Source organism: Salmo salar, chromosome ssa18 (genome assembly GCF_905237065.1).
Source record: "Salmo salar chromosome ssa18, Ssal_v3.1, whole genome shotgun sequence".
Lineage (NCBI taxonomy): Eukaryota > Metazoa > Chordata > Actinopteri > Salmoniformes > Salmonidae > Salmo > Salmo salar.
The window spans coordinates 57,825,759-57,850,900 of record NC_059459.1 but is presented as its reverse complement, the minus strand read 5'-3'; the positions used below and the strand labels follow the sequence as shown (position 1 = coordinate 57,850,900).

Sequence of the window (25,142 nt, the reverse complement as noted above, 5' to 3'; positions counted from 1 at the left end):
CCACAGCTGATGTGAGTTGTCCCCTGTCAAGGCCATGTCGTTATCAACAGAGTAGGCAATGTGATTGAAGTGCAAGCCAGCACAGGTCTGTTCTGTGGGAGCGATTCCAAGGGAGAGGAGATTGATTCGATTAGAAACACCGAACAAAGAAAATACTCTTTCTGAAAAGGCAGTTAATTTTTCGTTCTCCGTGTGCACTGTGAACCCACACCCTTCCCTCCCTCCCCTCTGAGTTTGGTTTCATATTGGAAATGTAGCAGCAGGCCTGGCTCGGCCACCAGGCCACAAAAACAACTGCCTTCTTCCTGCACAAGTGATGAGTCAGCGCTGGGTAGCAGGGGGTGGGGGTGTTTAGCTGGGGTTATGGGTGGGGATTTACTTTCGGGGGCGGCGAAGCAACAAAGGCCTGCCATGGGGCAGGGGAGCCATCAAAGGCCTCAGAAGGAAGCACACTGTTTCCACACAGCAGCACAGGGCAAAGGTGCCCTAGGTGGCAAAGTTTCAGGTTTCGTCTGTCTCAGACCCAAATAGCACCATATGTTTTATGTTTATTCAATAGAAGCCCCTCTTCAGGAAACGGCTACACTAAAGTGATGACAAGTGTTTTATGTACACTTTTGCATATGACACTGTGCATCATCAATCTCATTAGTATTGGAGACTATGTAACCTATTATAGGCCTTATTACCTAAATTATATTTATATCTTGACATTTGCACGTTGGACCAGTAACTTGCCCCAAGGCAACATACAACCCAATCAAATTGTGACACTTGGTCTATAACAATTAACGGCCTAATATCACGATCATTCTTCTGCGCGCCAAATACGAGTGTATTTATTTCTCACACAGATATTCCAGTGAACTTCAAATATAGAAAACGGGAATTAATCCGCATATTACTGCTACCTCCACCAGAACGCGAGTTGCGTTGTTTCTGTCACCTGGGGCGTATTCATTCCGCCGATTCTGTTTTAAAACGTTTCTTAAATGTAAGCAAACGAAAAGAAATGGGGAGTGACCTAACTGAATTTGTCCAAAATAAACTCTGGGTTTAGTTGCAAAACGGAAGTACTGTTTGGTCTAATGGATAGTTCGTTTTGCATGGCCCCGTACCCCGGGTGAGTGGAGATAATATTTAAGGACCAATGGAATGGTCAAAAATCTACTGACTCCGCCCAGGGGCACCGGACCATGAAACACGAAATCGCCCAATGAGTACACCCTGATGCTTTCTTTTCCTGCTGGGAAAAAAAAGTTACTAAACCACACCCTCTTCTCTGACTGTAGGCACAGATGTAGAGTGGTTCGAGAACGGAACGACGGCTAAAGGAAGTGGGGGACATGATAACAATAATGCATCTATCATGACGATTTTTGGACATCGATAATAACAACGAGCTTGTCGGAGCTTGGCACTAAAGTATCGTTACGCACGACGGACAATATATGATTTGTTTCCGGTGTGCGGTTCTCTTTAAAAAAGTAGACTCAGAAGCAGGATCGTACAGTTCTTCCTGTTGCCAACTCGGTGGATATAAAGTTCTTATGGAATATACCGACTTGTACAATTGACACACAGTCTATCACCATCGGGCGAGACAACAAATATGGATACAGTTGGGCAAACGAATGTGAGATTTGTTGACAGAACGCATAGAAGTTTCGTCCAGATACCGTTGGTCGTGCTGTGGGTTTAGGGCGAGTTGGTCAGCTTTGAAATTTGCGGTAAAGCACGGGGTTCGCCTGACTGAACGCTCCTTTCCTGCTATTCTTCTCGTCTTTTCAGCGCTTCCTGCTTATGATGGCCACGACACTTAATGGCTAAAAATACAGACGACTCTAAATGGACAACTAAATGGAGTTGAGCTCTTTTGTTGAGGTTATTGTTGTCCAATGTTCTGGATATTTTACAACCACCTGATGCTAATTTTAGTGACTGATCCATCCAGTTCCCTGCACAGTCTTGGTTTTGTTATAATGGAATAAGTTCCCCTTTATTTCTAATTTCAATCTCAGCACATACTCATGAGTTAATGTGACTGTGCGGTATAATAATAGAGTAATTAAGTGAGTTATGTGCTCAAACCACACATTGAAACACCACGTAAATTAAGTATAAACTTGCTTTATGGAGACAATTCTGCCATTTTACAAATTGGAACACTTGTCAGAACTGGTCATATCCATGGCCTTTGTTTGATCGTTGCCAGCTCCAATGGAAACATAAGCAGTCCATGTCGAGTCGCATGAGAGGTGCTTTTTATCCTGTTATCTTTGAACACTGTTGTGTTCCTGTTGGCCAGGCCTTTGAACACATTTCACTGGTCCCTGATGAACCAACTAGATACAGAGGAACGGGAGAGTGGCGCAATAAAGTACTCTATTGTACTTTATTTTAAAAATCTAACCCAGTGTCTGAACATTTGCTCATTGTGGCTCCATGGAGCCGCTGAAGAACATTTTTAGCCGCGGCCCACTGTCGAACTGGAAAGGTTTGGATCAATCGCAAAAAGGAAACTTCACCAATACTGTGTGGACGGCTTTATTCGACTATGAGGCGTCCGGTAAAGACGAGCTCACCCTCCACAAAGGTGACCTGGTGGAAGTTCTGTCGCTGGACTCTGAGATATCCGGTGATGAGGGCTGGTGGGCGGGCAAAGTCAACAACAAAGTGGGCATCTTTCCCTCAAACTATGTGTCCTTCAAGCCTCCTTCATATGGGAAACTGCAGGGCAGTGGAGTCGGGGAGCTTGGGCCGGCCGTGGTGGGGGAGTTCGAACCTGAGGCTGTGGATTTCAGGGAACTGAGCCTCGAGGAGGTCATTGGGGTGGGAGGCTTCGGCAAGGTGTATCGCGGTACATGGAGAGGTGGGCTGGTGGCCGTGAAGGCAGCCCGCCAGGATCCGGATGAGGACATCAGCGTGACGGCCCAGAACGTGCGCCAGGAGGCTCGGCTGTTTGCCATGCTCACTCACCCCAACATCATCGCTCTCAAAGGGGTTTGCTTACGGGAACCCAACTTGTGCCTCATCATGGAGTACGCATCAGGTGGCGCGCTGAGCCGAGCGTTGGCCGGGCGACGCATCCCGCCGCACGTCCTGGTCAACTGGGCGGTGCAGATCGCCAGGGGCATGCTCTACCTGCACACGGAGGCCATTGTTCCTGTCATCCACCGTGACCTTAAGTCTAACAACAGTAAGTCACTGCACTAGGCCCGTCTATGTCCAGAGTGTTTTTTAAACGTTTTTTTTACGATGCACAGTGGTTAGAACATTGTTATAGATAACACCTAGTGAGAGCCAAAAGGTCATATGCAGGTGAATTAGTTTGTCATGGAGCTAAGGAAATACCACTATCAAGTTCAGTTTCACCTGTTCACTTGGCTCTGAGTGAAATGGTGGTAGGCTACCTATTTGCTGGGGATCTTGACCTACAGGACTCAGGCAGGGGATTGTCAGGACATGTGCACTGCAGGCTAGGGTATATGCTGTATCACCACAAGATACACCACACTGTTTGCCTTTGACAAAGCTCAATTACCCCCCCCCTCAACTACAATATCGACTTTAATAGCTCACAATTTACAAGCGCAAACATCCCACCTTTTAGACAAATGCAATTTTACACCCACACACTAATGCTACACACACAACACAACTTCTGCTACCAGACTTTTATTACACTGCTCAATTTATACACTTGTCCTCCAATACACGTGCAAATATTGGACTATATATTGTGCCTTCCTGTTTTATACTTGCTCAAATGTATTATTCTATTCTACTGCCATTTACTTTAGGTTCATCTTATAATTTCTTATTGTTGTTTCATTGTCGAGAAGGAACCTGAACGTAAGCGTTTCGTTGGACGATGTATACCATACTTAACCCTGTACATGTGACTTTTAAAAGTTTAAACTTGATTATGAAAGTCTAGTGAGCATTTCACGATAACGAGGCCAGCTGCTTCGCGAGCAAAGGTCGAGAATTCTAGTGGACGCATTTCAAGTCCGTCACAATTCACTCTTTGGACTTGTGGGAATAACAGTGATGTAGGTGTTTTGGGCTCTGGCCACGTAGACCTATACCATGGACCTTGGACCTTATACCGTGGACCTTAAACTGCATCAAATAGATGTCGTGAAGGTGATAAAGATAGAATTCAACTCTCTCAATCCATAACAAACGGTTGTTGGAACTGTCCGGCTGAGTGTGTCTAAGTAACATTGATAGTCAAAAACACAAGGCCACCTGAATTCACACACGGAGGCAAAACCAATATTATACCTTTGACAAGTTCAATAATCCATTTCAGAGGCTCGGCAATGTTCAGGGTTTGTAATTGTTCAGCATCCCTTCTTTTATCGTTTGTTCAAATAATCCCTCTGAACAGCCATGTTACCTTACGCAAAATATCAAGGTTCTTTTTTAGTTTGACGAGACCGGCACCGCTTCTTAGAATATGGGCCTTGGTAGGTTGGTGTTAGGAGTTTTATACCCAGTTTCAAGGTTTTTGGTCACACCTAACCCTAGTTAGGCCAAAGTATCACTGTTTCAGTACATTTTCATTTGATTTTCACAATGCACAATCCTCTTTCACTTGTTCCACTGCACCTTTCCTCTCTCAACCCTCTACTTGCTTCATGGCCCAGGACAATTACCCTTTCACATTAATGTGTCTGCCAAACAAAGACCATTGATTTCAAAGTTTAACAAACCATACAACTCTATGCACAAGGACTACTTTGAAACATTTCCACTGAAACATTTCCAAAAAACACATTTAGTGGAAGAACGGTGCAGATTAAACTTTGGTAACGGAATTTCGATTAACTATCTCTCAGGTTTTTTTATGCGACCACATTTCCCAAAAACTTTTAAATATCCACTCCGAGTTAAGATTGAAAGATGTCTGCAGAAATAATGGAGATTGACACGGCACCTTGAGTTTGAAAAAATCGGTTATTATTGAACTACAGTAAGTGAAGTGGATTCACACCCAGTAACAGAATTTCATCATGGGTCTCTGACCTGTACTAAACAGAAATGGATAAAAATGTCATTCTCCTCATGTTTCACAAGTTTTGACATCACAGCGCAGAACAGTAGAGTACAATGCAGCACATCAGAGTAAAGTACAGTACAATGTACTATACTCTACTTTTCTGTACTACTGTATTGTAGAGTACTTTATTGTACTGTACCCTACTGTGCTCTACTCACTGTACTGTGCTTTGCTATCCAAACCTGTTAAATATACTTGTGAAGTATCTATGATGGGGTCCAGATTTGGTCCGGTCCGTCTGTGGACGTTAACATCAAGGCCAGGGTGGACTGACCAAATTTCATCTACTTTTCAACATCCATGGACTTCCGGTGTCGGTCCGTGCTCAGTGGTTGAGGATGCTGGTTACGGTAAATGGAAAGAGAGGGGGCTCATGGGTAGGTGTCAGTAAAAGCTGGGAGAGGTGACATTAAACTGGAGAGAGAGAGAGGAGTTTTTAATACTCTTTGTTTGACCACCAGACAACAGAAAGAGAAAGAAAACAGTTATGAGCTGAACATAACAGTATACCAGTGGAAGGGAGAAGAGTAGCAGGTGACCCAACTGTAGTTTGTGACTATTATCATTTCCCATTGTTACCAATTAATTTGGAGTTTTTAAATCACTCGATTCATATACAAATTTGATATCAGTAAAATCACTAACTTATTGGTAGGTCTACCATTACTTGTTACTTATTTAAACTTTCATTATCCTCCATGAAGGAGAGAAATTTGAAAATATCTTAAGGATATGTAGGTTTTTGGGAAGGGAATTACAAGGCAATATTTCTTAAACTTACTACAGGTAAACAATTTTTCAAACTAAATATACATGTTGATATTAGTTTTCAGGGGTCTTTACGTCAAAATTATGTTTTGATGTATTTCTGATACCTTTTTAAGACCATTTCTGGTAGATGTTTTGTACGACCCATTTTCCATCTGTTTATCCAGAAATCAGCCTTTACTTATAGCAAATTTTTAAGATGGAAAATGTATCTCTGCCTCAACTTCCCAAAATATAGACTCTCTTAGCTTTCATTTGACACCATATTTGATATGCTCCTATGAACTTGGTGCTCATGTGTCCTTTTTAGATGTAAATGCCCCCCCACTGTTCAGACTGAGCAGACATCAACGAAACCCACTGGACTGGAGAACAACCCATGTTGTGTAAAGAAAAGCTTTTTAAATGCAGGGTTTATAGGCTATATGGAGCGACACATCCAAACACATCCTCTCTACCTCCTACCTTATGTTTGTTTTATTATTCTCTGAAGCTTTGTCCCAGGCCTGCCTTTACTTGTCTCGATCCTGCTGTTTTGGGGAAGGAGACGTCTGTATTTTAGAGAGGCGAGAGAGAGAGAGAGAGAGAGAGAGAGGTGTTTCACCAGTCACTTTAAAGTGTACGGGTGAACCAAGGAAGGTATCAAGGAAAGGTACACACTATTCAAGTTGGCGCCATTGAAAATACAATGAGGTTGGAGCTTCTAAAAATTGGACACAAACCACTGACGCACAGCGACGCCTTAGATTCAAATAAGACGGTAAGTGAAAGGAGAAGGTTGTCAAGTTCAGAGAAAAAGACGTTCACTACACGATAACAATGATTTTAAAGTGATTTCAAGGCATTGTTTAGTGGACTGTTGCAATGACAGAGCTGTGTTAAAGCAGAAGTTCTTTTTATTTAAAAATTTTTTTACAGCCAAACCTCTATTTCATGTAGATGACATGTTATAGAAGGGTCCAGACCAGTAGTGGTGCATGAGTAAAAGCACGGAGGAAGCCAAGCCAGTAAAAAAGCCATATTACAACCTATGTTGTGATAATTGCATTGTTTGCTATATAACAACCGCGATGTACAATAAGGCCGTGACAACAGAAGACATCAGTCACACAGCGGCGAAATAAATTCAACTACACATATGTTTGTTTCATCACAAAACCGGAGAGCAACATCTGTCCGGTGAAGTCCACAAAGCAAATCATGCATCCAAACAGATACTTTTGGTCATGTAGTGTATGTGGACAACTGCTCTTCGAACATCTCATTCCAAAATCATGGGCATTAATATGGAGTTGGTCCCTCCCCTTTGTTGCTATAAAAGCCTCCACTCTTCTGGGAAGGCTTTCCACTAGATGCTGGAACATTGCTGCGGGGACTTGCTCCATTCAGCCACAAGCATTAGTGAGATTTGGCACTGATGTTGGGCGATTAGGCCTGGCTCGCAGTTGGCGTTCCAATTCATCCCAAAGGTGTTCGATGGGGTTGAGGTCAGGGCTCTGTGTAGGCAAGTCAAGTTCTTCCACACCGATCTCAACAAACCATTTCTGTATGGACCTCATTTTGTGCACGGGGCATTGTCATGCTGAAACAGGAAAGGGCCTTCCCCAAACTGTATCCATAAAGTTGGAATCGTTTAGAATGTCATAGTATGCTGTAGCATTAAGGTTTCCCTTCACTGGAACTAAAGGGCCTAGCCCGAACCATGAAAAACAGCCAAAGACCATTATTCCTCCTCCACCAAACTTTACAGTTGGCACTATGCATTGGGGCAGGTAGCGTTCTGTCTGGATGCTATAACATGCCATTTACATCAAAAATAGATATTTGGTTGTAAAAATGTAAATGTCTCCTTTTTTTAAGGGTGAAAGACACTTTCTATAGGTGTAGAGATTTTAAAAGATTGTTTTGCTTTGTGTTACAAATCAGTGAAGCTGATTGTACTTACTGCGTGAATGGAAGATGCTGATTAAACAGGATCATTGAAGGAAGTGCACACAGAGGAAGGCCTTAGATGGAGGCCAGAGGTCAGAACTGGAATTCTGTTGAAAGTAAATACAGATTAAGGTACAGCAGAGAGGAGCCTCTTCCTCTCGCATTCCCAGTACCTGCACACATACGCAAGCGACTGTGTGTACATACACACACGAGTGAGTTTGTGTGTGTGTGTGTACACACACACACACACACACACACACACACATATATATATATATATATATATATATATATATATATATATATATACCTTGGGCCCCCTTATCAGTCAGTCATTGACACATCGGCCCTCAGATACACACAGTCAGTCATAAACACATTGGCTCACATACATTATATTTACACCCACTTTAAATATACACTATAGTTTGAAATCAGGTGGAAAATGCTGCACTGAGCATTGGTGGAGTCAAACTAAACTTAATGGCCCTTAAAAAAGAAAAAAAGAAGAAGAACCACAGTTTAAGTAGATCTTGGAACAACACGTTTTTTTCCCTCCCAGAGTGGACAAGTATCTGATACATACGTATACCACCAGCATGATGTCGTTCAGGGTCCTTAGCACTGCAACGCAGCACACTGAAAACATCCCCTGTGTTGCTCTGCACTCACAGACACACACTGGCAGCCTCTCGCTACTCACACTCGTTCTCACACACAGCGACATTCCCAAATTCACTGAGGAGAATTACGAGGGCAATTTGGACATTTAGCCCGTAGTGGCGGCGTGTGAGGTATTCAGGCCAGGAAGTAGACATTTTGAACTTGATAAACTCCTGAAATGCAACCCGTATGTCTATAGGTCTGGCATGTAGACTTTTATCGTCTGTAGCAGGGGCTGCTGAGGCAATAGAGTAGCTTTGCCAGTCAAGTCTATTGTCGGAGACAAACAATACTAGGCTAAAGAGTGCTGATCTAGGATCAGGTCCCCCTGTCCTTGTCATCTTTTTCATTATGATCTAAGAAGGCAAAACTGATTCTAGATCAGTACTCCTACTCTGAGACGTTGTATGAATACAGGCCCTGATATGGACATTTTGAAAGTAAATCCAAGGGGTATTGTATGTAAATGAAATGGTTAGAGATACCAAAAATGGGGCTTGACTGTTATGGCCAGTTAGTCATTTTAAATAAAACAATGTACCTGTGGCTTGTTAAGTGGGAGCTGTACTTTGTAGTTAACTGGGTAAATGGGTCATGGGATGAGTAGGAGGAGACAGTACTCGTAAATTCAAATCAATAACTCATCTGTGTATTCAAACCGAAAGGAAACCGTATTCTGTTTTGTGGAGGAAATGGCCTCCAACTGGAATGAGATCCTGCTCTTGGAGAGAGAAACAGGTTAGAGGCTAAATGTAGCCACAAATCGATTGAATAAATGACCTTGCTGTAGGTCAATTCCTGTCTTCTATCTTTAATCAATCAGTAAAAAAAAAGAAAAGAAAAGTAGAACAAAGTTGATAGCCTTCCTTGTTTGTCGCTGGAACGACAACGTGCCAACCCCAATCTACAGTAGCAAACGCAGCCGACAGACAGCGGCAAGGAAATACTCCCTCGGCCTCAATAGGAACAAACATGTCCTTATCTTTTTCACTGACATCTTCAATACCAGTGTGTTGCTGCCTAACAGGAATCACCTGTGATTGGGTGGCAGTGCCAGGTTCTGTAGAGGAGGCCAGGGCAAGGCTCCGCTGTGTTCCCATTGGAACAGTGTCTGGCTGACTGCGATAAGAGTGCAGTAGACCCAGGAGGGGTGAGGGTAGCTGGCCTCTCCCTCTAGCTCTGTGTTCCCTTCTCTTTATTTTGGAAATGCCGGGCAGGCTGCATCCTGAGATCCCAGGGTCTGATTGGCATAGGGAGGCAGGGGGGCAGGTAGGAGCTGGCACGGGATTTCCCATACACACACTGTTGGCTTGGATACACACATGCATGGATACACACACATGCACGGACAGTATGTGTACACACACTCAACTAATAGTTCCAGAATAATATGCTGTGTGGAACAGCGAGCAGGAGGATGAGGGCCTGGACAACACAATTCCAGGGAATGAGAGGAGTGAGGGACCAAACGAGACACTGTAAGTTCACATCACAGAGATGTGGAGAGGGTTCCAAACCCCAGGGAATCAGGGAGTGATCTTTTCCAGGCTTACAGCTAGTTCTCTCTCACTAGCTTGGTTTGGCATCTTTTTTTCTATAGTGAGCCGATGGAGAATTCTTACCATTGGTTGATATTTGGCTAGAATGATTTGACTAATTGTCCTGTATTATGCTTCTTTGTACCTGAGCATTTGCATGTGTGTATGCAGCTGTTGTACTAGAGTCGAGCAGGGGAGGCTGCTGAGGGGAGGACGGCTCATAAAAATGTCTGGAATGGCATCAAACGCATTGAAAACATATTTGATACTATTCCACTTATTCCAATCCAGCCATTACCACGAGCCTGTCCTCCCCAATTAAGGTGGCACCAAACGGTGGCGTCGAGGTATGTTTATCATACTGCTACATTTTTGTTGTCTTTCTCAGTAAGTTGAAACTGATTTATCTGTTCCAGTGCCGTTCTACACGATTGTGCAAACATTAGCGAAGATTTCTTGTCAATCAAACCTTGATAACTAGCTAGATCAATGCACGACATCGGACCATGTTGTATAAAGGGGACAGTCTTTCAAAAAGTAGGAAGTAACCGCCCACTTATACACCAGCCACCTCTGACCCGACCTCCTGACCTCTACACCCTGTGAGGTAGACTGCTGATTGAGCCCCAGGGTCTGAGTTTCCTAGGATACCAGAGCGGAAAGGGCTGACTCCGCCCTAAAATCTGTCAGCGCGAGAATAAAGCACGAAGCAGTCCAAGTTAGTCTTTTTTTTTTGTATGGCGGTCAACGAGAGAGTGTCAAAATAAGTCAACATAAACATTGGATTGCTAATTTGCTAAGTGAGGCTTATTTGATCGAATAGAGGTTTCGTCATATTTAGGTTGTTCCAAATATACTGACATAAGTGGACGTACGTGGCATCCTGGCAATTTCGAGTAAAAAAAAAAATATATATGGGAGTTGTACCTGTTGTTCACATGCCCTCTCATTAACTAGAATGTTCTGCCTCCTGCCTGCCTTCCACCTTTGCTGACATGTATTCCCATTGTTAGAGCAGACAGTCCAAAATCTAGATCATCTTTGAGGATACTGAGCTAACGGAGGTTAAACTTCAACGACTGATGTTAGTGTTGACGTCAGCTTCACTGCTTCTTGTAGAGAGAGAGAGAGAGAGACTGGTAGCTATGTTGTACCATTTGTTGTTTTGTATAGGTGCATTTAACTTTTACGCACTTTAGCTGCCAAGAGAAAAATACTCAATGACTAGACTTGGTGTATGTTATGAAGAACCCATTGACAGAGTAATCCCTTAATGCGCCCTTCTTAAGAGGAGGCCTAGGGTCTGAGGAGAACGTGTCTTTATAATGCCAAGTAACTAAATGCCCTGTTAATGCCACATCAACTCTAATATGTTTCAGGTTCGTCATGAGTTGTGTTCTCTTGCAAGTTGCAGCTTTGCTGCTATTCTTCAATATCACTCTGCATCTCCCTCTCTCTCTCTCTCTCTTTCGGTTTCTCTCTCTCTCTCTCTCCATCTCCCTCTATCGCTATGTCAGTGTTAGAGGTTGCCAGACTGTCTGTCAGCCTATGGCTCTGTCCCTCAGGGGACAAAGCTCCCGTTCTTCGTGGGGAAAGCCCCCTCCCCTGTCGGAATTCTCCCTCGCCTACGGGCAGAGAGCAGAGCCGGCCCAAACACACAGAAGGGGAGGGCAGAGAGAGATTAAATCAAATACAATTCTATTGGTTCTGTACACATATTTTGTTGTTATTCCAAATGCAGTTTCTAGTTCCTAACAGTGCAGTAATACCTAACAATACACACACATCCCCAAAACATTAAGACGTATCAGAATGAGCAATGTCAGAGTCCGGAATATAAATATATGTATATAATGGTTTGAATAGACAGTATATGAATAGAAAAGATGTGTACAGCAGTAGTTATATAGGATGAGCCTAGACTAGAATACATTATATACAAATGAAGTGGGTAAAACAGTATGTAAACATTATTAAAGTGACCAGTGTTTACTGACTATGTACACAGGGCAGCAGCACACACACACACGCACACGCACACGCACACACACCGACCATAACATCAGCCAACAGCCATGGTCATATAGGGAACTCGGTGCAGCTTTCGACTTACTCTTAAAAGTTGCAATATTAAATTGGGTAGTGCATCATCAGTTGTCCTCTTGTCATGTCAGTCGTTGCTGCCCTTTGTATAGAGAGCATTTTATAACTTGCCAGAAATGTCCAGATCAACTAGCCCATGTCGGCTAATGTTTTTTGATTTATTTCGGGGGATTTTAGCCCATAGATATTGTTGTAATTTTTTTGTCACTCGAATATCACATCAATACACATTAGACACGGCAACGTGTATAGAATTGCTCGAAAATGTACTTTAAAACTGCAACATTATCTTTGCACCCCTTAACCGAATGTGTAGAATAGCAGGAAATAAGCTTTAAAACCTGCAAAATTCTCTCTACCAAGAAGAGAAGTGTGAACAGTTTGTCATGAAGAATAATTGTGCCCATAGAAATAGATTTGGTGTGCGCACGCAGGGGAGGGGCACGAGATGTTTCCCAATGCTGGAAGGGGGGGACCAGGGTGACAAAGTTTCGGAACCCCTGGGCTAGAGTACCGGGTGATAGCCGGCTAGTAACAGTAACTAAGGTTCTCACCCTCTCCGTCGATGGGGGTGTGCTCCCTCTGTTGTCTCCTGAAGTCCACGATCAGCTCCTTTGTTTGTTGAGGATGAGGTTATTTTCCTGGCACCACTCCGCTTGGGCCCTCACCTCCCGTTGTTGGTAATCAGGCCGACCATTGTTATGTCGTCCAGGAAACTTGATGATTGAGTTGGAGACTTGCGTGGCCATGCAGTCATGGGTGAGCGTGGCCACGCAGGAGAGGGCTGAGCACGCACCCTTGTGTTGAGGTTTTGTTGCCGGCCTTTACCACCTGGGGTCGGCCCGTCAGGAAGTTCAAGACCCAGTTCCACAGGGTGGGGTTCAGACCCAGGTTCCCGAGCTTAGCGACGAAAGCTGAGCTGTAGTCGATGAACACCATTCTTACATGGGTATTCCTCTTGTCTGGATAGGCCAGTGTGCAGTGCGGTTGCGGCATCCGTGGATCTGTTGGGGCGGTAACCAAATTGAGGCTGGTCTAGGGTGTCAGGTGAGGTGAAGGTGAGATGATCCTTGACTAGTCTTTCAAAGCACTTCATGATGACAGAAGTGAGGGCTAAGGGGGCGGTAGTCATTTAGTTCAGTTACTCTTGCTTTCTTGGGTACAGGGACAACAGACTGCTATAGGGAGAGGTAGAATATGTCCGTAAACACTCCAGCCAGCTGATCTGCACATGCTCAGAGGACGTGGCTTGGGATGCCGTCTGGGCCGGCAGCCTCACGAGGTTTAACATGTTTAAATATCTTACATCAGCGTCAAAGACCAAGAGGTGTTAACTTTTCCCGGAGCGAGGCGACGGTGTCCGTGATGTGGCCGTCGTTCCCTTTATAATCCGTAATTGTCTGGAGTCCCTGCCACGCACATCTCGTGTCTGAGCCGTTGAATTGCGACTCCACTTTGTCCTTGTACTGTCGTTTTGCCTCTCTAATTACTTTACAGAGGGAATATCTGGTCTGTTTGTACACATCCATGTCCCCGCTTACCTTGCCGTGCTTAAATGCAGTGCGCATTCAGTTTTGAGAGCGAGGGAGATATGGAAGGAGAGAGTGTAGTGAAAAAGAGAAGTGATGGGGTAAGAAGAGAGAGAGAGAGATGAACAGTAGTTTGGTGCAGCTGGCCACTTTTATGAATTACAGGTCAATGTCACGTTACTAATGAATTTAGTCAAGCTGGCAACGCAGCCGAGCTTCTTATGTGTGCGTCCTACCAACAGGGATTTAGGATTTCATGATACCCCCGGCCCTTATTCCGTTACCACTTTTTTCCTTTCGAGAAATGCCCGCTGAACAACCAATATCTGTGTGCAACTAGCTACACTTCTTGGAACGACTTGCCTCCTGAAGAATGCAAACGTGTGTTCTCTCATACGCTGCTGTGGAAATGAAATAGGCCCACAGCCCTTCCTTGGTGGTGCGTGAAGTGCATGTCAGTGCGAACTCATCCACACTCGTGAGACGTAAATAGCTCGAGTGCCCCTAAATAAGAGAATACAAATATTTTTCTTCCCACATACAAATATGCAATAGAGCAGTTGAGCTTCCTTTCCGTATAGATATACTGTTGTAGATAAGCTTGGCTGGTATACATATCTAGGGGTCATTTCAGTGACTACCTACTCGCGTTCTCTCTCTCTCTCTCTCTCTCTCTGAACAACAAACAATACCAAACAGAGTCCCGTTGCCATGGGGATGTAGCTGCGGTGTCGCAGGCGTCTTTGTTTGGTTGCACTGTCTGTGTCAGGAGGTTGTCTGGGGCTGGGCAGGCTGACAGGGACCAACTCTGGGTCTAGTGCCATATGCCCTTGTTCACCTTATTCAAAATGAGTGACCAGTTAACTGTTACTATAACCTTACATAGGCCTAGTAGGCCGATCTTCTACATAACGGTTATGGTAACGTTAGTTATGAGCGCAGGTGTGTGCAAGGCGTTATAGACTTCTCGTCTGGTACATCGGTTTAGTGAAACCTGAGATGTGTGTTGCCGTGGATGTCCATTTTTTTATTAGTTTTTTTTATTTAACCAGGTAGGCTAGTTGAGAACAAGTTCTCATTTACAACTGCGACCTGGCCAAGATAAAGCAAAGCAGTGCGACACAAACAACAACACAGAGTTACACATGGAATAAACAAGCGTACCGTTAATAACACGATTGGGGGAAAAAAGAAACTCTATATACAGTGTGTGAAAATGGCGTGAGGAGGCAGGCAATAAATAGGCCGTAATAGTGAAGTAATTACAATTTAGCAGATTAACACGAGTGATAAATGAGCAGATGTGGAAGTAGAGATACTGCTGTGCAAAAGAGCAGAAAAGTAAATATGTATTGCTGCAGCGATCAGTTAGCTGCTCAGATAGCTGATGTTCACAGTTAGTGAGGGAGACATAAATAAAAATCGCTGAAGCTGGAGATATAAAAAAAAAAAAATATATATATTTTTTGCAATTAGTTCCAGTCACTGGCAGCAGAGAACTGGAAGGAAAGGCGGCCAAATGAGGTGTTGGCTTTGGGGATGACCAGTGAGATATACCTGCTGGAGTGCCTGCTATGGGTGGGTGTTGTTATCGTGACCAGTGAGCTGAGATAAGGCGGAGCTTTACAATGGTTACATACTAGACCAGTTCACTGTTTGTGGTTCCAGCAGCCAGTGATATTCCTTTTGAAGGGGCCAAAGGGTGTCTTAATTGAGGATGTACTCTGCCTCAACACAGGAAATGGAGGAAGAATATTGAGCGTGCTGATGCTGCTAAAACGCTGTGTGTGTCTGTACGTCTCGACAATTTTTATTTTTAGTTACTGCAAGTTATTCAACCCGCCACAGGTCACAACCCTGGCAGACACTCGACTCGGTCAGTTTATTGTCGATAACAACCAACCCGCTCTCATCGGAGCGACCGATTTTTTTGATTCACTCACCCATATATCCCACATTCCTCTCCTGCCTTCTCAATCAGTTGCCAGAAGCCAAATGACCCCTGTTAACCCCTGTTTCTAAAAATAGGATTCGGCTTAATCTGCCTCATAAAGCACGACGGTGAAATGGATCCTCTGTTTCGAGGAAGGGCCAGAGCCCTTTGGTCCAATTGGCGCTCACTTCCTGGAGATTAGGTCACGACAGCAGACCGAGAGGATATGGAGGTTATTTCCCAGAGCTTGTCTGTGTCCCAAATGGCACCCTATTGCCTATACCTATGACCATGGCCCATTGGGCTCTGGTCAAAAGTAGTACATTATGTAAGAAATAGGTTGCTGTTTGGGACGCTAGCTTGTTTTGAAATGTGCTCAACACTAGTTGACTGACAACTAGTTAAGTTTCATTGAAGAGAGTACAATAGATTAGTGTGGTAAATATTTATCCCCTCTAGGGGCTGTATACTAAAGGAAAACAACAAGAGGATGGAATGAATGGAGACTTGTTTTATTGTTGTTTACATTTCTGCTACAAGGAGGACTTGCCAATGAAAAGTTGATCCATCCAGTTTGGGTTGTTTTTAATTTAGTTGCCTGATAAACCCATTGTCTTAGAATAGTAGTTTAGTGGAAATCCTATGAAGAACAGGAAGTCCATGACGCACATAAATGACAAAAACGGTTGATTCTCAGAAAGACAATACAGAGAGGCAAAGGGATGGAGGGCATTTGTCTGGTTCTCATCCCACAATTTCATGCCATGGATCTGTGGCGCATCTGTTCACATTGAACACAGCTCCCATAACTGTGTCTGTGCTTTTAGATACGCCTATGGTATCTCTGTGTGTACAGTACGTATGTTTAATTGACACTGTGGGTGTGTTCCTATGGTATCTCTGTGTGTACAGTACGTATGTTTAATTGACACTGTGGGTGTGTTCCTATGGTATCTCTGTGTGTACAGTACGTATGTTTAATTGACACTGTGGGTGTGTTCCCATGTGTGAACATGTGTCCACTGTTCTCTCTCTGTCTTTCTAGTTGTCGAAATCTGTGCGTGTGTGTGGCAGAGCTAGCACAGTGTGAAGTGATGGTGCCAGAGGTTCATTGTGAGAGCTGAGCCTTTTCACAATACCCCCCCACCCCACACTCTTGTGATGCATTCCTTTGTGACGTCAAACACAGCGCAGCGGCTGGCCTGCCAGGCAGAGCACAGGATGTGTGCAGAGGGAGGGAGCCAGAGACTATAGCGTGTGCGTTTGTGTGTGTGAGAGAGAGAGAGGCCCGAGACAGAGGGAGAAGGCAAGAGATGACAGACAGAAAGAAAACATGCACTTATACACTGAAAAAAACAGAAAGTGTCTGGAAATAGCAGAAGGCTTACTTCCCTATTTAAAAAAAAAAAAGATTCCATAATTCCAACTCTCTGTCTTTCTCGCTGGACGTTGGCTGCCCGTCTCTCACCCTGAGGTTACCCATTTGGGCTGCCAAAGGGGAGGGCATAGACCCATCCTAACACATGCGTGTCATTCTAAGGCGCATTTCCAGAGCGTCAGCCTCTTTTCACCTCACACGCGAGAGGAGGGAGGATGCGTGACCTCAGGTTTGCATGCTGAGGCGGAATAGGCTAATGAAGGCCTCTCCAATGCAGGTTGATTGTGCCTAGCATGTGTTGACCGTGCATAGCATAGCTAACCATCACATGAAGACGTGCAGGTACAACGGGCAGAGAAGATGAATATCAGGAAATAAAATGAATGTGCCTCTGTATTCCATTAGCTCAGTTCTATTCCAGAGTGTATCATTCTAGATGTCAATGATGATGATATGTGCCCCTTGTCTCATCTGGAGGTTATAGAGAGGATGTTAATGTATAGATACAGAAGGTCTTATCAGTCTGGAGGTTATAGAGAGGATCTTAATGTATAGATACAGAAGGTCTTATCAGTCTGGAGGTTATAGAGGCGATGTTAATGTATAGATACAGAAGGTCTTATCAGTCTGGAGGTTAGAGGGGATGTTAATGTATAGATACAGAAGGTCTTATCAGTCTGGAGGTTATAGAGAGGATGTTAATGTATAGATACAGAAGGTCTTATCAGTCTGGAGGTTATAGAGAGGATGTTAATGTATAGATACAGAAGGTCTTATCAGTCTGGAGGTTATAGAGAGGATGTTAATGTATAGATACAGAAGGTCTTATCAGTCTGGAGGTTATAGAGAGGATGTTAATGTATATATACAGAAGGTCTTATCAGTCTGGAGGTTATAGAGAGGATGTTAATGTATAGATACAGAAGGTCTTATCAGTCTGGAGGTTATAGAGAGGATGTTAATGTATATATACAGAAGGTCTTATCAGTCTGGAGGTTATAGAGGGGGGATGTTAATGTATAGATACAGAAGGTCTTATCAGTCTGGAGGTTATAGAGGGGATGTTAATGTATAGATACAGAAGGTCTTATCAGTCTGGAGGTTATAGAGAGGATGTTAATGTATAGATACAGAAGGTCTTATCAGTCTGGAGGTTATAGAGGATGTTAATGTATAGATACAGAAGGTCTTATCAGTCTGGAGGTTATAGAGGATGTTAATGTATAGATACAGAAGGTCTTATCAGTCTGGAGGTTATAGAGGATGTTAATGTATAGATACAGAAGGTCTTATCAGTCTGGAGGTTATCGAGAGGATGTTAATGTATAGATACAGAAGGTCTTATCAGTCTGGAGGTTATAGAGAGGATGTTAATGTATAGATACAGAAGGTCTTATCAGTCTGGAGGTTATAGAGAGGATGTTAATGTATATATACAGAAGGTCTTATCAGTCTGGAGGTTATAGAGGGGGGATGTTAATGTATAGATACAGAAGGTCTTATCAGTCTGGAGGTTATAGAGAGGATGTTAATGTATAGATACAGAAGGTCTTATCAGTCTGGAGGTTATAGAGGATGTTAATGTATAGATACAGAAGGTCTTATCAGTCTGGAGGTTATAGAGGATGTTAATGTATAGATACAGAAGGTCTTATCAGTCTGGAGGTTATAGAGAGGATGTTAATGTATAGATACAGAAGGTCTTATCAGTCTGGAGGTTATAGAGGGGGGATGTTAATGTATAGATACAGAAGGTCTTATCAGTCTGGAGGTTATAGAGGGGGGATGTTAATGTATAGATACAGAAGGTCTTATCAGTCTTCAGGTTATAGAGGGGATGTTAATGTATAGATACAGAAGATCTTATCAGTCTGGAGGTTATAGAGGATGTTAATGTATAGATACAGAAGGTCTTATCAGTCTGGAGGTTATAGAGGGGATGTTAATGTATAGATACAGAAGGTCTTATCAGTCTGGAGGTTATAGAGGATGTTAATGTATAGATACAGAAGGTCTTATCAGTCTGGAGGTTATAGAGGATGTTAATGTATAGATACAGAAGGTCTTATCAGTCTGGAGGTTATAGAGGATGTTAATGTATAGATACAGAAGGTCTTATCAGTCTGGAGGTTATAGAGGGGATGTTAATGTATAGATACAGAAGGTCTTATCAGTCTGGAGGTTATAGAGGGGATGTTAATGTATAGATACAGAAGGTCTTATCAGTCTGGAGGTTATAGAGGATGTTAATGTATAAATACAGAAGGTCTTATCAGTCTGGAGGTTATAGAGAGGATGTTAATGTATAGATACAGAAGGTCTTATCAGTCTGGAGGTTATAGAGGGGGGATGTTAATGTATAGATACAGAAGGTCTTATCAGTCTGGAGGTTATAGAGGGGATGTTAATGTATAGATACAGAAGGTCTTATCAGTCTGGAGGTTATAGAGGATGTTAATGTATAGATACAGAAGGTCTTATCAGTCTGGAGGTTATAGAGGGGATGTTAATGTATAGATACAGAAGGTCTTATCAGTCTGGAGGTTATAGAGGGGATGTTAATGTATAGATACAGAAGGTCTTATCAGTCTGGAGGTTATAGAGGATGTTAATGTATAGATACAGAAGGTCTTATCAGTCTGGAGGTTATAGAGGATGTTAATGTATAGATACAGAAGGTCTTATCAGTCTGGAGGTTATAGAGGGGGGATGTTAATGTATAGATACAGAAGGTCTTATCAGTCTGGAGGTTATAGAGGGGGGATGTTAATGTATAGATACAGAAGGTCTTATCAGTCTGGAGGTTATAGAGGATGTTAATGTATAGATACAGAAGGTCTTATCAGTCTGGAGGTTATAGAGGGGATGTTAATGTATAGATACAGAAGGTCTTATCAGTCTGGAGGTTATAGAGGGGATGTTAATGTATAGATACAGAAGGTCTTATCAGTCTGGAGGTTATAGAGGATGTTAATGTATAGATACAGAAGGTCTTATCAGTCTGGAGGTTATAGAGGATGTTAATGTATAGATACAGAAGGTCTTATCAGTCTGGAGGTTATAGAGAGGATGTTAATGTATAGATACAGAAGGTCTTATCAGTCTGGAGGTTATAGAGAGGATGTTAATGTATAGATACAGAAGGTCTTATCAGTCTGGAGGTTATAGAGGGGATGTTAATGTATAGATACAGAAGGTCTTATCAGTCTGGAGGTTATAGAGGGGATGTTAATGTATAGATACAGAAGGTCTTATCAGTCTGGAGGTTATAGAGGATGTTAATGTATAAATACAGAAGGTCTTATCAGTCTGGAGGTTATAGAGAGGATGTTAATGTATAGATACAGAAGGTCTTATCAGTCTGGAGGTTATAGAGGATGTTAATGTATAGATACAGAAGGTCTTATCAGTCTGGAGGTTATAGAGGGGGGATGTTAATGTATAGATACAGAAGGTCTTATCAGTCTGGAGGTTATAGAGGGGATGTTAATGTATAGATACAGAAGGTCTTATCAGTCTGGAGGTTATAGAGGATGTTAATGTATAGATACAGAAGGTCTTATCAGTCTGGAGGTTATAGAGGGGATGTTAATGTATAGATACAGAAGGTCTTATCAGTCTGGAGGTTATAGAGGGGATGTTAATGTATAGATACAGAAGGTCTTATCAGTCTGGAGGTTATAGAGGATGTTAATGTATAGATACAGAAGGTCTTATCAGTCTGGAGGTTATAGAGGATGTTAATGTATAGATACAGAAGGTCTTATCAGTCTGGAGGTTATAGAGAGGATGTTAATGTATAGATACAGAAGGTCTTATCAGTCTGGAGGTTATAGAGAGGATGTTAATGTATAGATACAGAAGGTCTTATCAGTCTGGAGGTTATAGAGAGGATGTTAATGTATAGATACAGAAGGTCTTATCAGTCTGGAGGTTATAGAGAGGATGTTAATGTATAGATACAGAAGGTCTTATCACTGTCCGTTTCTTCTTTCTTCTAAGTCTGATCTCGCTGATCTAAAAGAATAAAGGGAAGAGGATGTGAAAGACGTGTGTGTGTGCGTGTGTGTGTGTGTGTGTGTGTGTGTGGGTCACGAAGTGGCTTAATACTTAGTTATGAAAAGCGTTAAATCCCCTTTTGCAATGATGCATTTAATTGCATTATAATTACTCCATGCATTTAATAGTTTAATAAGAGTGTTGAAGAAATCTTTTTATTTCTTCCTTGCCTTCACACCCACCTTGCTTTATACGGTCGGGATGAGTGTAAATATTATTTAGGTTTTGCTTGTCTTTTCCTAGTAGCACTGATTCTGCTGACAGTTGCTTTATTACCGAAAGGCTTTACTTTACTATGACTGCCACCTGTGGTTGTCGTACCTTGGAACCTTAAGTCGAACGCACTAACTGTAAGTTGCGCTGGCTCAGATCATCTGCTACGTCTCTAAAATGTAAGCGTTTTTAAAGGAGGACGTCTCAATCAAAGCCTCTCTCTCTCTCTCTTCCCCCCCCCCCCAGTCCTCCTGGCCCAGCCTATGGAGAATGATTGTATGGAAGGGATAACCCTGAAGATCACAGACTTTGGCCTGGCGCGGGAGTGGCACAACACCACCAAGATGAGCACGGCGGGCACTTACGCCTGGATGGCGCCGGAGGTCATCAAGTCCTCCACCTTCTCCAAGGGCAGCGACGTCTGGAGGTAAGGGGGCTTGTAGGTGTGTGTTTGCGTGTGTGTGTGGGGGGGATGGAGCAGTGCAGTACAGCAGTACATGATGATGAGAGATGCCAACTTCCCTGCTGTGAGATGCCAACTTCCCTGCTGAGAGAGGCCAACATCCCTGCTAAAATAATAATGGAATTAAAAATAAAGATGTATGATGAGACTATTTATGAGCCAGGTATTTGGGAACTTGTCCCCCCTTCCGCCTTCTCTGACAGTGATATAATAGGGATGGGTTGCAGGAGGGGTACAGCCATGTGATAGCAGCAGCACTTCAAAGCCTGCTCTGTGCTTTGTGTGAGACATGTCAGGCACACTGTCCTATTGTCCCCCTGCATGGAGCTAGAGAGAGAGAGAGTGAGGTAGGCCACACAGCAGACCTGACCACAAGTGTGTGTGTGTGTGTGTGTGTGGGGGGGGGTGTATTAGTGCTCTTGCACTATCGTGTGTGTGTGTGACCACACACAGGATGTGTATCCAAAATAGCACACTGTGCACCCAACACACACATCTCTTTCACATGCTCTCCTGAGACACTTCACTATTCCCAAACTAGCCTTTTCTGTTTTCCTTTGCACATGTTAATGAGAGGGTGTTATGAACCTGGTATGAAAATGAGGGCCAATATTGACCTCTTCTGTTCTCCTTTATCAATCTCCGTTAGCTGTGTCCCAAAATGGCTCCCTATGTCCTTTTTATAGTGCACTATTTAGGAAATAGGGTGCGATCTGGACATGCTGTAGCCCTTCACTTCTTCATAAAGCTGTAGATTTCCGATGCTGGCAAAAACAGAGCAGCAGAGTAATTAAAGGACTATATTAAACGCTGCCGGCTACACTCCCCACATACAAGACAGCCTACAGCGCTTTCAGAAGAGAGTGTGTGTGGAACTGTGAATTTGAATCAAATCAAATTTTATGTCACATGCGCCGAATAAAAGTTAGACCTTACAGTGAAGTTCTTACCTACAAGCCCTTAACCAACAATACAGATTTAAGAAAAATAAATGTTAAACTATTTACTAGAATAAACTGAAGTAAAAAAAAATGTAAAAAAAGAAAATAAAGTAACAAATAATTAAAGAGCAACAATAAAATAATAGCAAGGTTATATACAGGGGGTACCGGTTCAGAGTCAACGTGCGGGGGACTGGTTAGTCCAGGTAATTGAGGTAATATGTACATGTAGGTAGAGGTAAAGTGACAATGCATAAATGATAAATAGAGAAACAGCAGCATGAAAATGGGGGGGGGACAATACAAATGGTCCAGGTAGCCATTTGATTAGCTGTTCAGGAGTGTTATGACTTGGGGTTAGAAGCTGTTAAGAAGCCTTTTTGGACCTAGACTTGGCGCTCTGGTACCGCTTGCCATGCGGTAGCAGAGGGAACAGTCTATGACTAGGGTGGCTGGAGTCTTTGGCAATTTTTAGGGTCTTCCTTTGACACCGCCTGGTATAGAGGTCCTGGATGGCAGAAAGCTTGGCCCCAGCGATGTACTGGGCAGTACGCACTACCCTCTGTAGTGTCTTGCGGTCGGAGGCCGAGCAGTTGCTATACCAGGAGGTGATGCAACCAGTCAGGATGCTCTCGATGGTGCAGCTGTAGAACTTTTTGAGGGTCTGAGGACCCAAGCCAAATATTTTCAGTCTCCTCAGGGGGAAATAGGTGTTGTCGTGCCCTCTTCACGAATATCTTGGTGTGTTTGGACCATGATAGTTCGTTGATGTGGGCACCAACAAACTTAAAGCTCTCAACCTGCTCCACTACAGCCCCGTCGATAAGAAAGGGGGCGTGCTCGGTCCTCCTTTTCCTGTAGTCCACAATCATCTCCTTTGTCTTGATCACGTTGAGGGAGAGGTTGTTATCCTGGCCAGGTCTCTGACCTTGGATCTCCCACACTTTCAAGTACTTTGCCACTCTTTGAGGATCGGCACAGTCCTGTGTTTGTATCATATATATATATTATATATAATATGTCTTTGTTGTAGTAAGCAATAGGTATTGCTTTATTCCCTATTTTTGTCTTTATGCATGTTTCAGAGAAGCATAATGCACTTCCATGACTGTCATTATTGCATATAATAAATACATAAATGATTATAATAATAATGTATAGCATAGTTGCCATCCCTCCACTTCAGCTGTTGATATCATTTGCATGCACTGTATGTGTGTTTTATGTATGTGTCATGAATGTACTGTATGTATAGCATCAAACTAGTTCTTGGGGCTCCCCAGCCATTCCACATATTTGTTTCCAACACTGGCACACCTGATTCAGCTTGTCAATCAATGGCTTCATGATTATTTGACTAATTGAATCGGATGTGATCAATACCAGAAGGACCAGGGACTGGTTAGAGAATCTTCCCTAACCTTCCATTGATGGCTCCTCTCCCCCTCTCTCCTCCCCAGCTATGGTGTTCTTCTGTGGGAGTTGCTGACAGGAGAGGTTCCCTACAGGGGGATAGATGGTTTGGCTGTGGCCTACGGAGTGGCCGTTAACAAACTCACCCTCCCCATCCCCTCCACCTGCCCAGAACCCTTTGCCATGCTCATGGCAGGTAAGAGTCCCTTTTGTGTTTTCAATTTGGTGTAACCATAATTCTCTCTCTGTCTCCATTTCCTCAAACCTGGAGGCTGAATTTAAAAAATAATGTTGCGTAAAATGTTTGATTTGGTCACGCACAGGAAAAACATTCCGAGCTACTGGTTAGGTTGTGCAATACATTGAGGCTGCTGTTCAAGGATGTTGTTAGTTTGAGGTTGTTGTTGGTTTGCTGTGTTGGTGATAGTTAGATTTGTGAAAGGCACTAAAGAAATAATTTGGTCATCAGTCGTGTAAACGGCCTTGACAACGCCTGGCCAAATTATGCCATAATGCGCTTTAAGTTGTAGATTTGTTTGTGCATGAATTGTGTCATGTCCTGAACTTGCAGGGTTATGTATGCTTTGGTAGTGGAGTAACTGTAATATGCATGTTATTATAATTTGTCTTAACTCAATGTGTCTGCCTTCACAGAGTGCTGGGATCAGGACCCACACCACAGGCCCAACTTTGCCTCCATCTTGGTTCAGCTGACGGCTTTGGAGAGGCAGGTGGTGGAGGAGATGCCTCAGGACTCCTTTCATTCCCTACAGGAGGACTGGAAACTGGAGATCCAGGACATGTTTGATGAGCTCAGGGCCAAGGAGAAGGTGAGGGGAAACGGGTGTCTTTTAGAGGGACGCCGGGAGACTGACTGTATGGTTATTGTGTATGCGTTTTTTGAAATAGAAATGGAGAAGTGTGAGTGTGCTTGTTATAGATGCGCGTAAATGGAGCACCCCTTTACTTTTCCCACACTTTGTTACAGCCTGAATTTGAAATGGATTCAATTGAGATTTTGTGTCACTGATCTACACACAATACCCCATAATGTCAAAGTGGAATAAAAAATGTAAAACTCAAACGTCTTGAGTCAATAAGTATTCAACCCCGTTGTTATTGCAAGGCTAAATAAGTT

General features: G+C 43.2%; 1 protein-coding gene across 1 annotated transcript in view; it reads left to right on the top strand.

Moving 5' to 3' along the window:
- The first annotated feature begins 1,281 nt into the window (after positions 1-1,281).
- LOC106577540 (mitogen-activated protein kinase kinase kinase 11) overlaps positions 1,282-25,142 on the top strand; it is a 31,928-nt gene continuing 8,067 nt past the window's right edge. The window contains exons 1-4 of the mRNA XM_014155656.2: positions 1,282-3,199; positions 21,434-21,614; positions 24,052-24,200; positions 24,659-24,834. Coding sequence (XP_014011131.2) covers positions 2,446-3,199; positions 21,434-21,614; positions 24,052-24,200; positions 24,659-24,834 — 1,260 coding nt within the window. The 5' untranslated portion in view covers positions 1,282-2,445. The remainder of the gene's footprint in view (positions 3,200-21,433; positions 21,615-24,051; positions 24,201-24,658; positions 24,835-25,142) is intronic.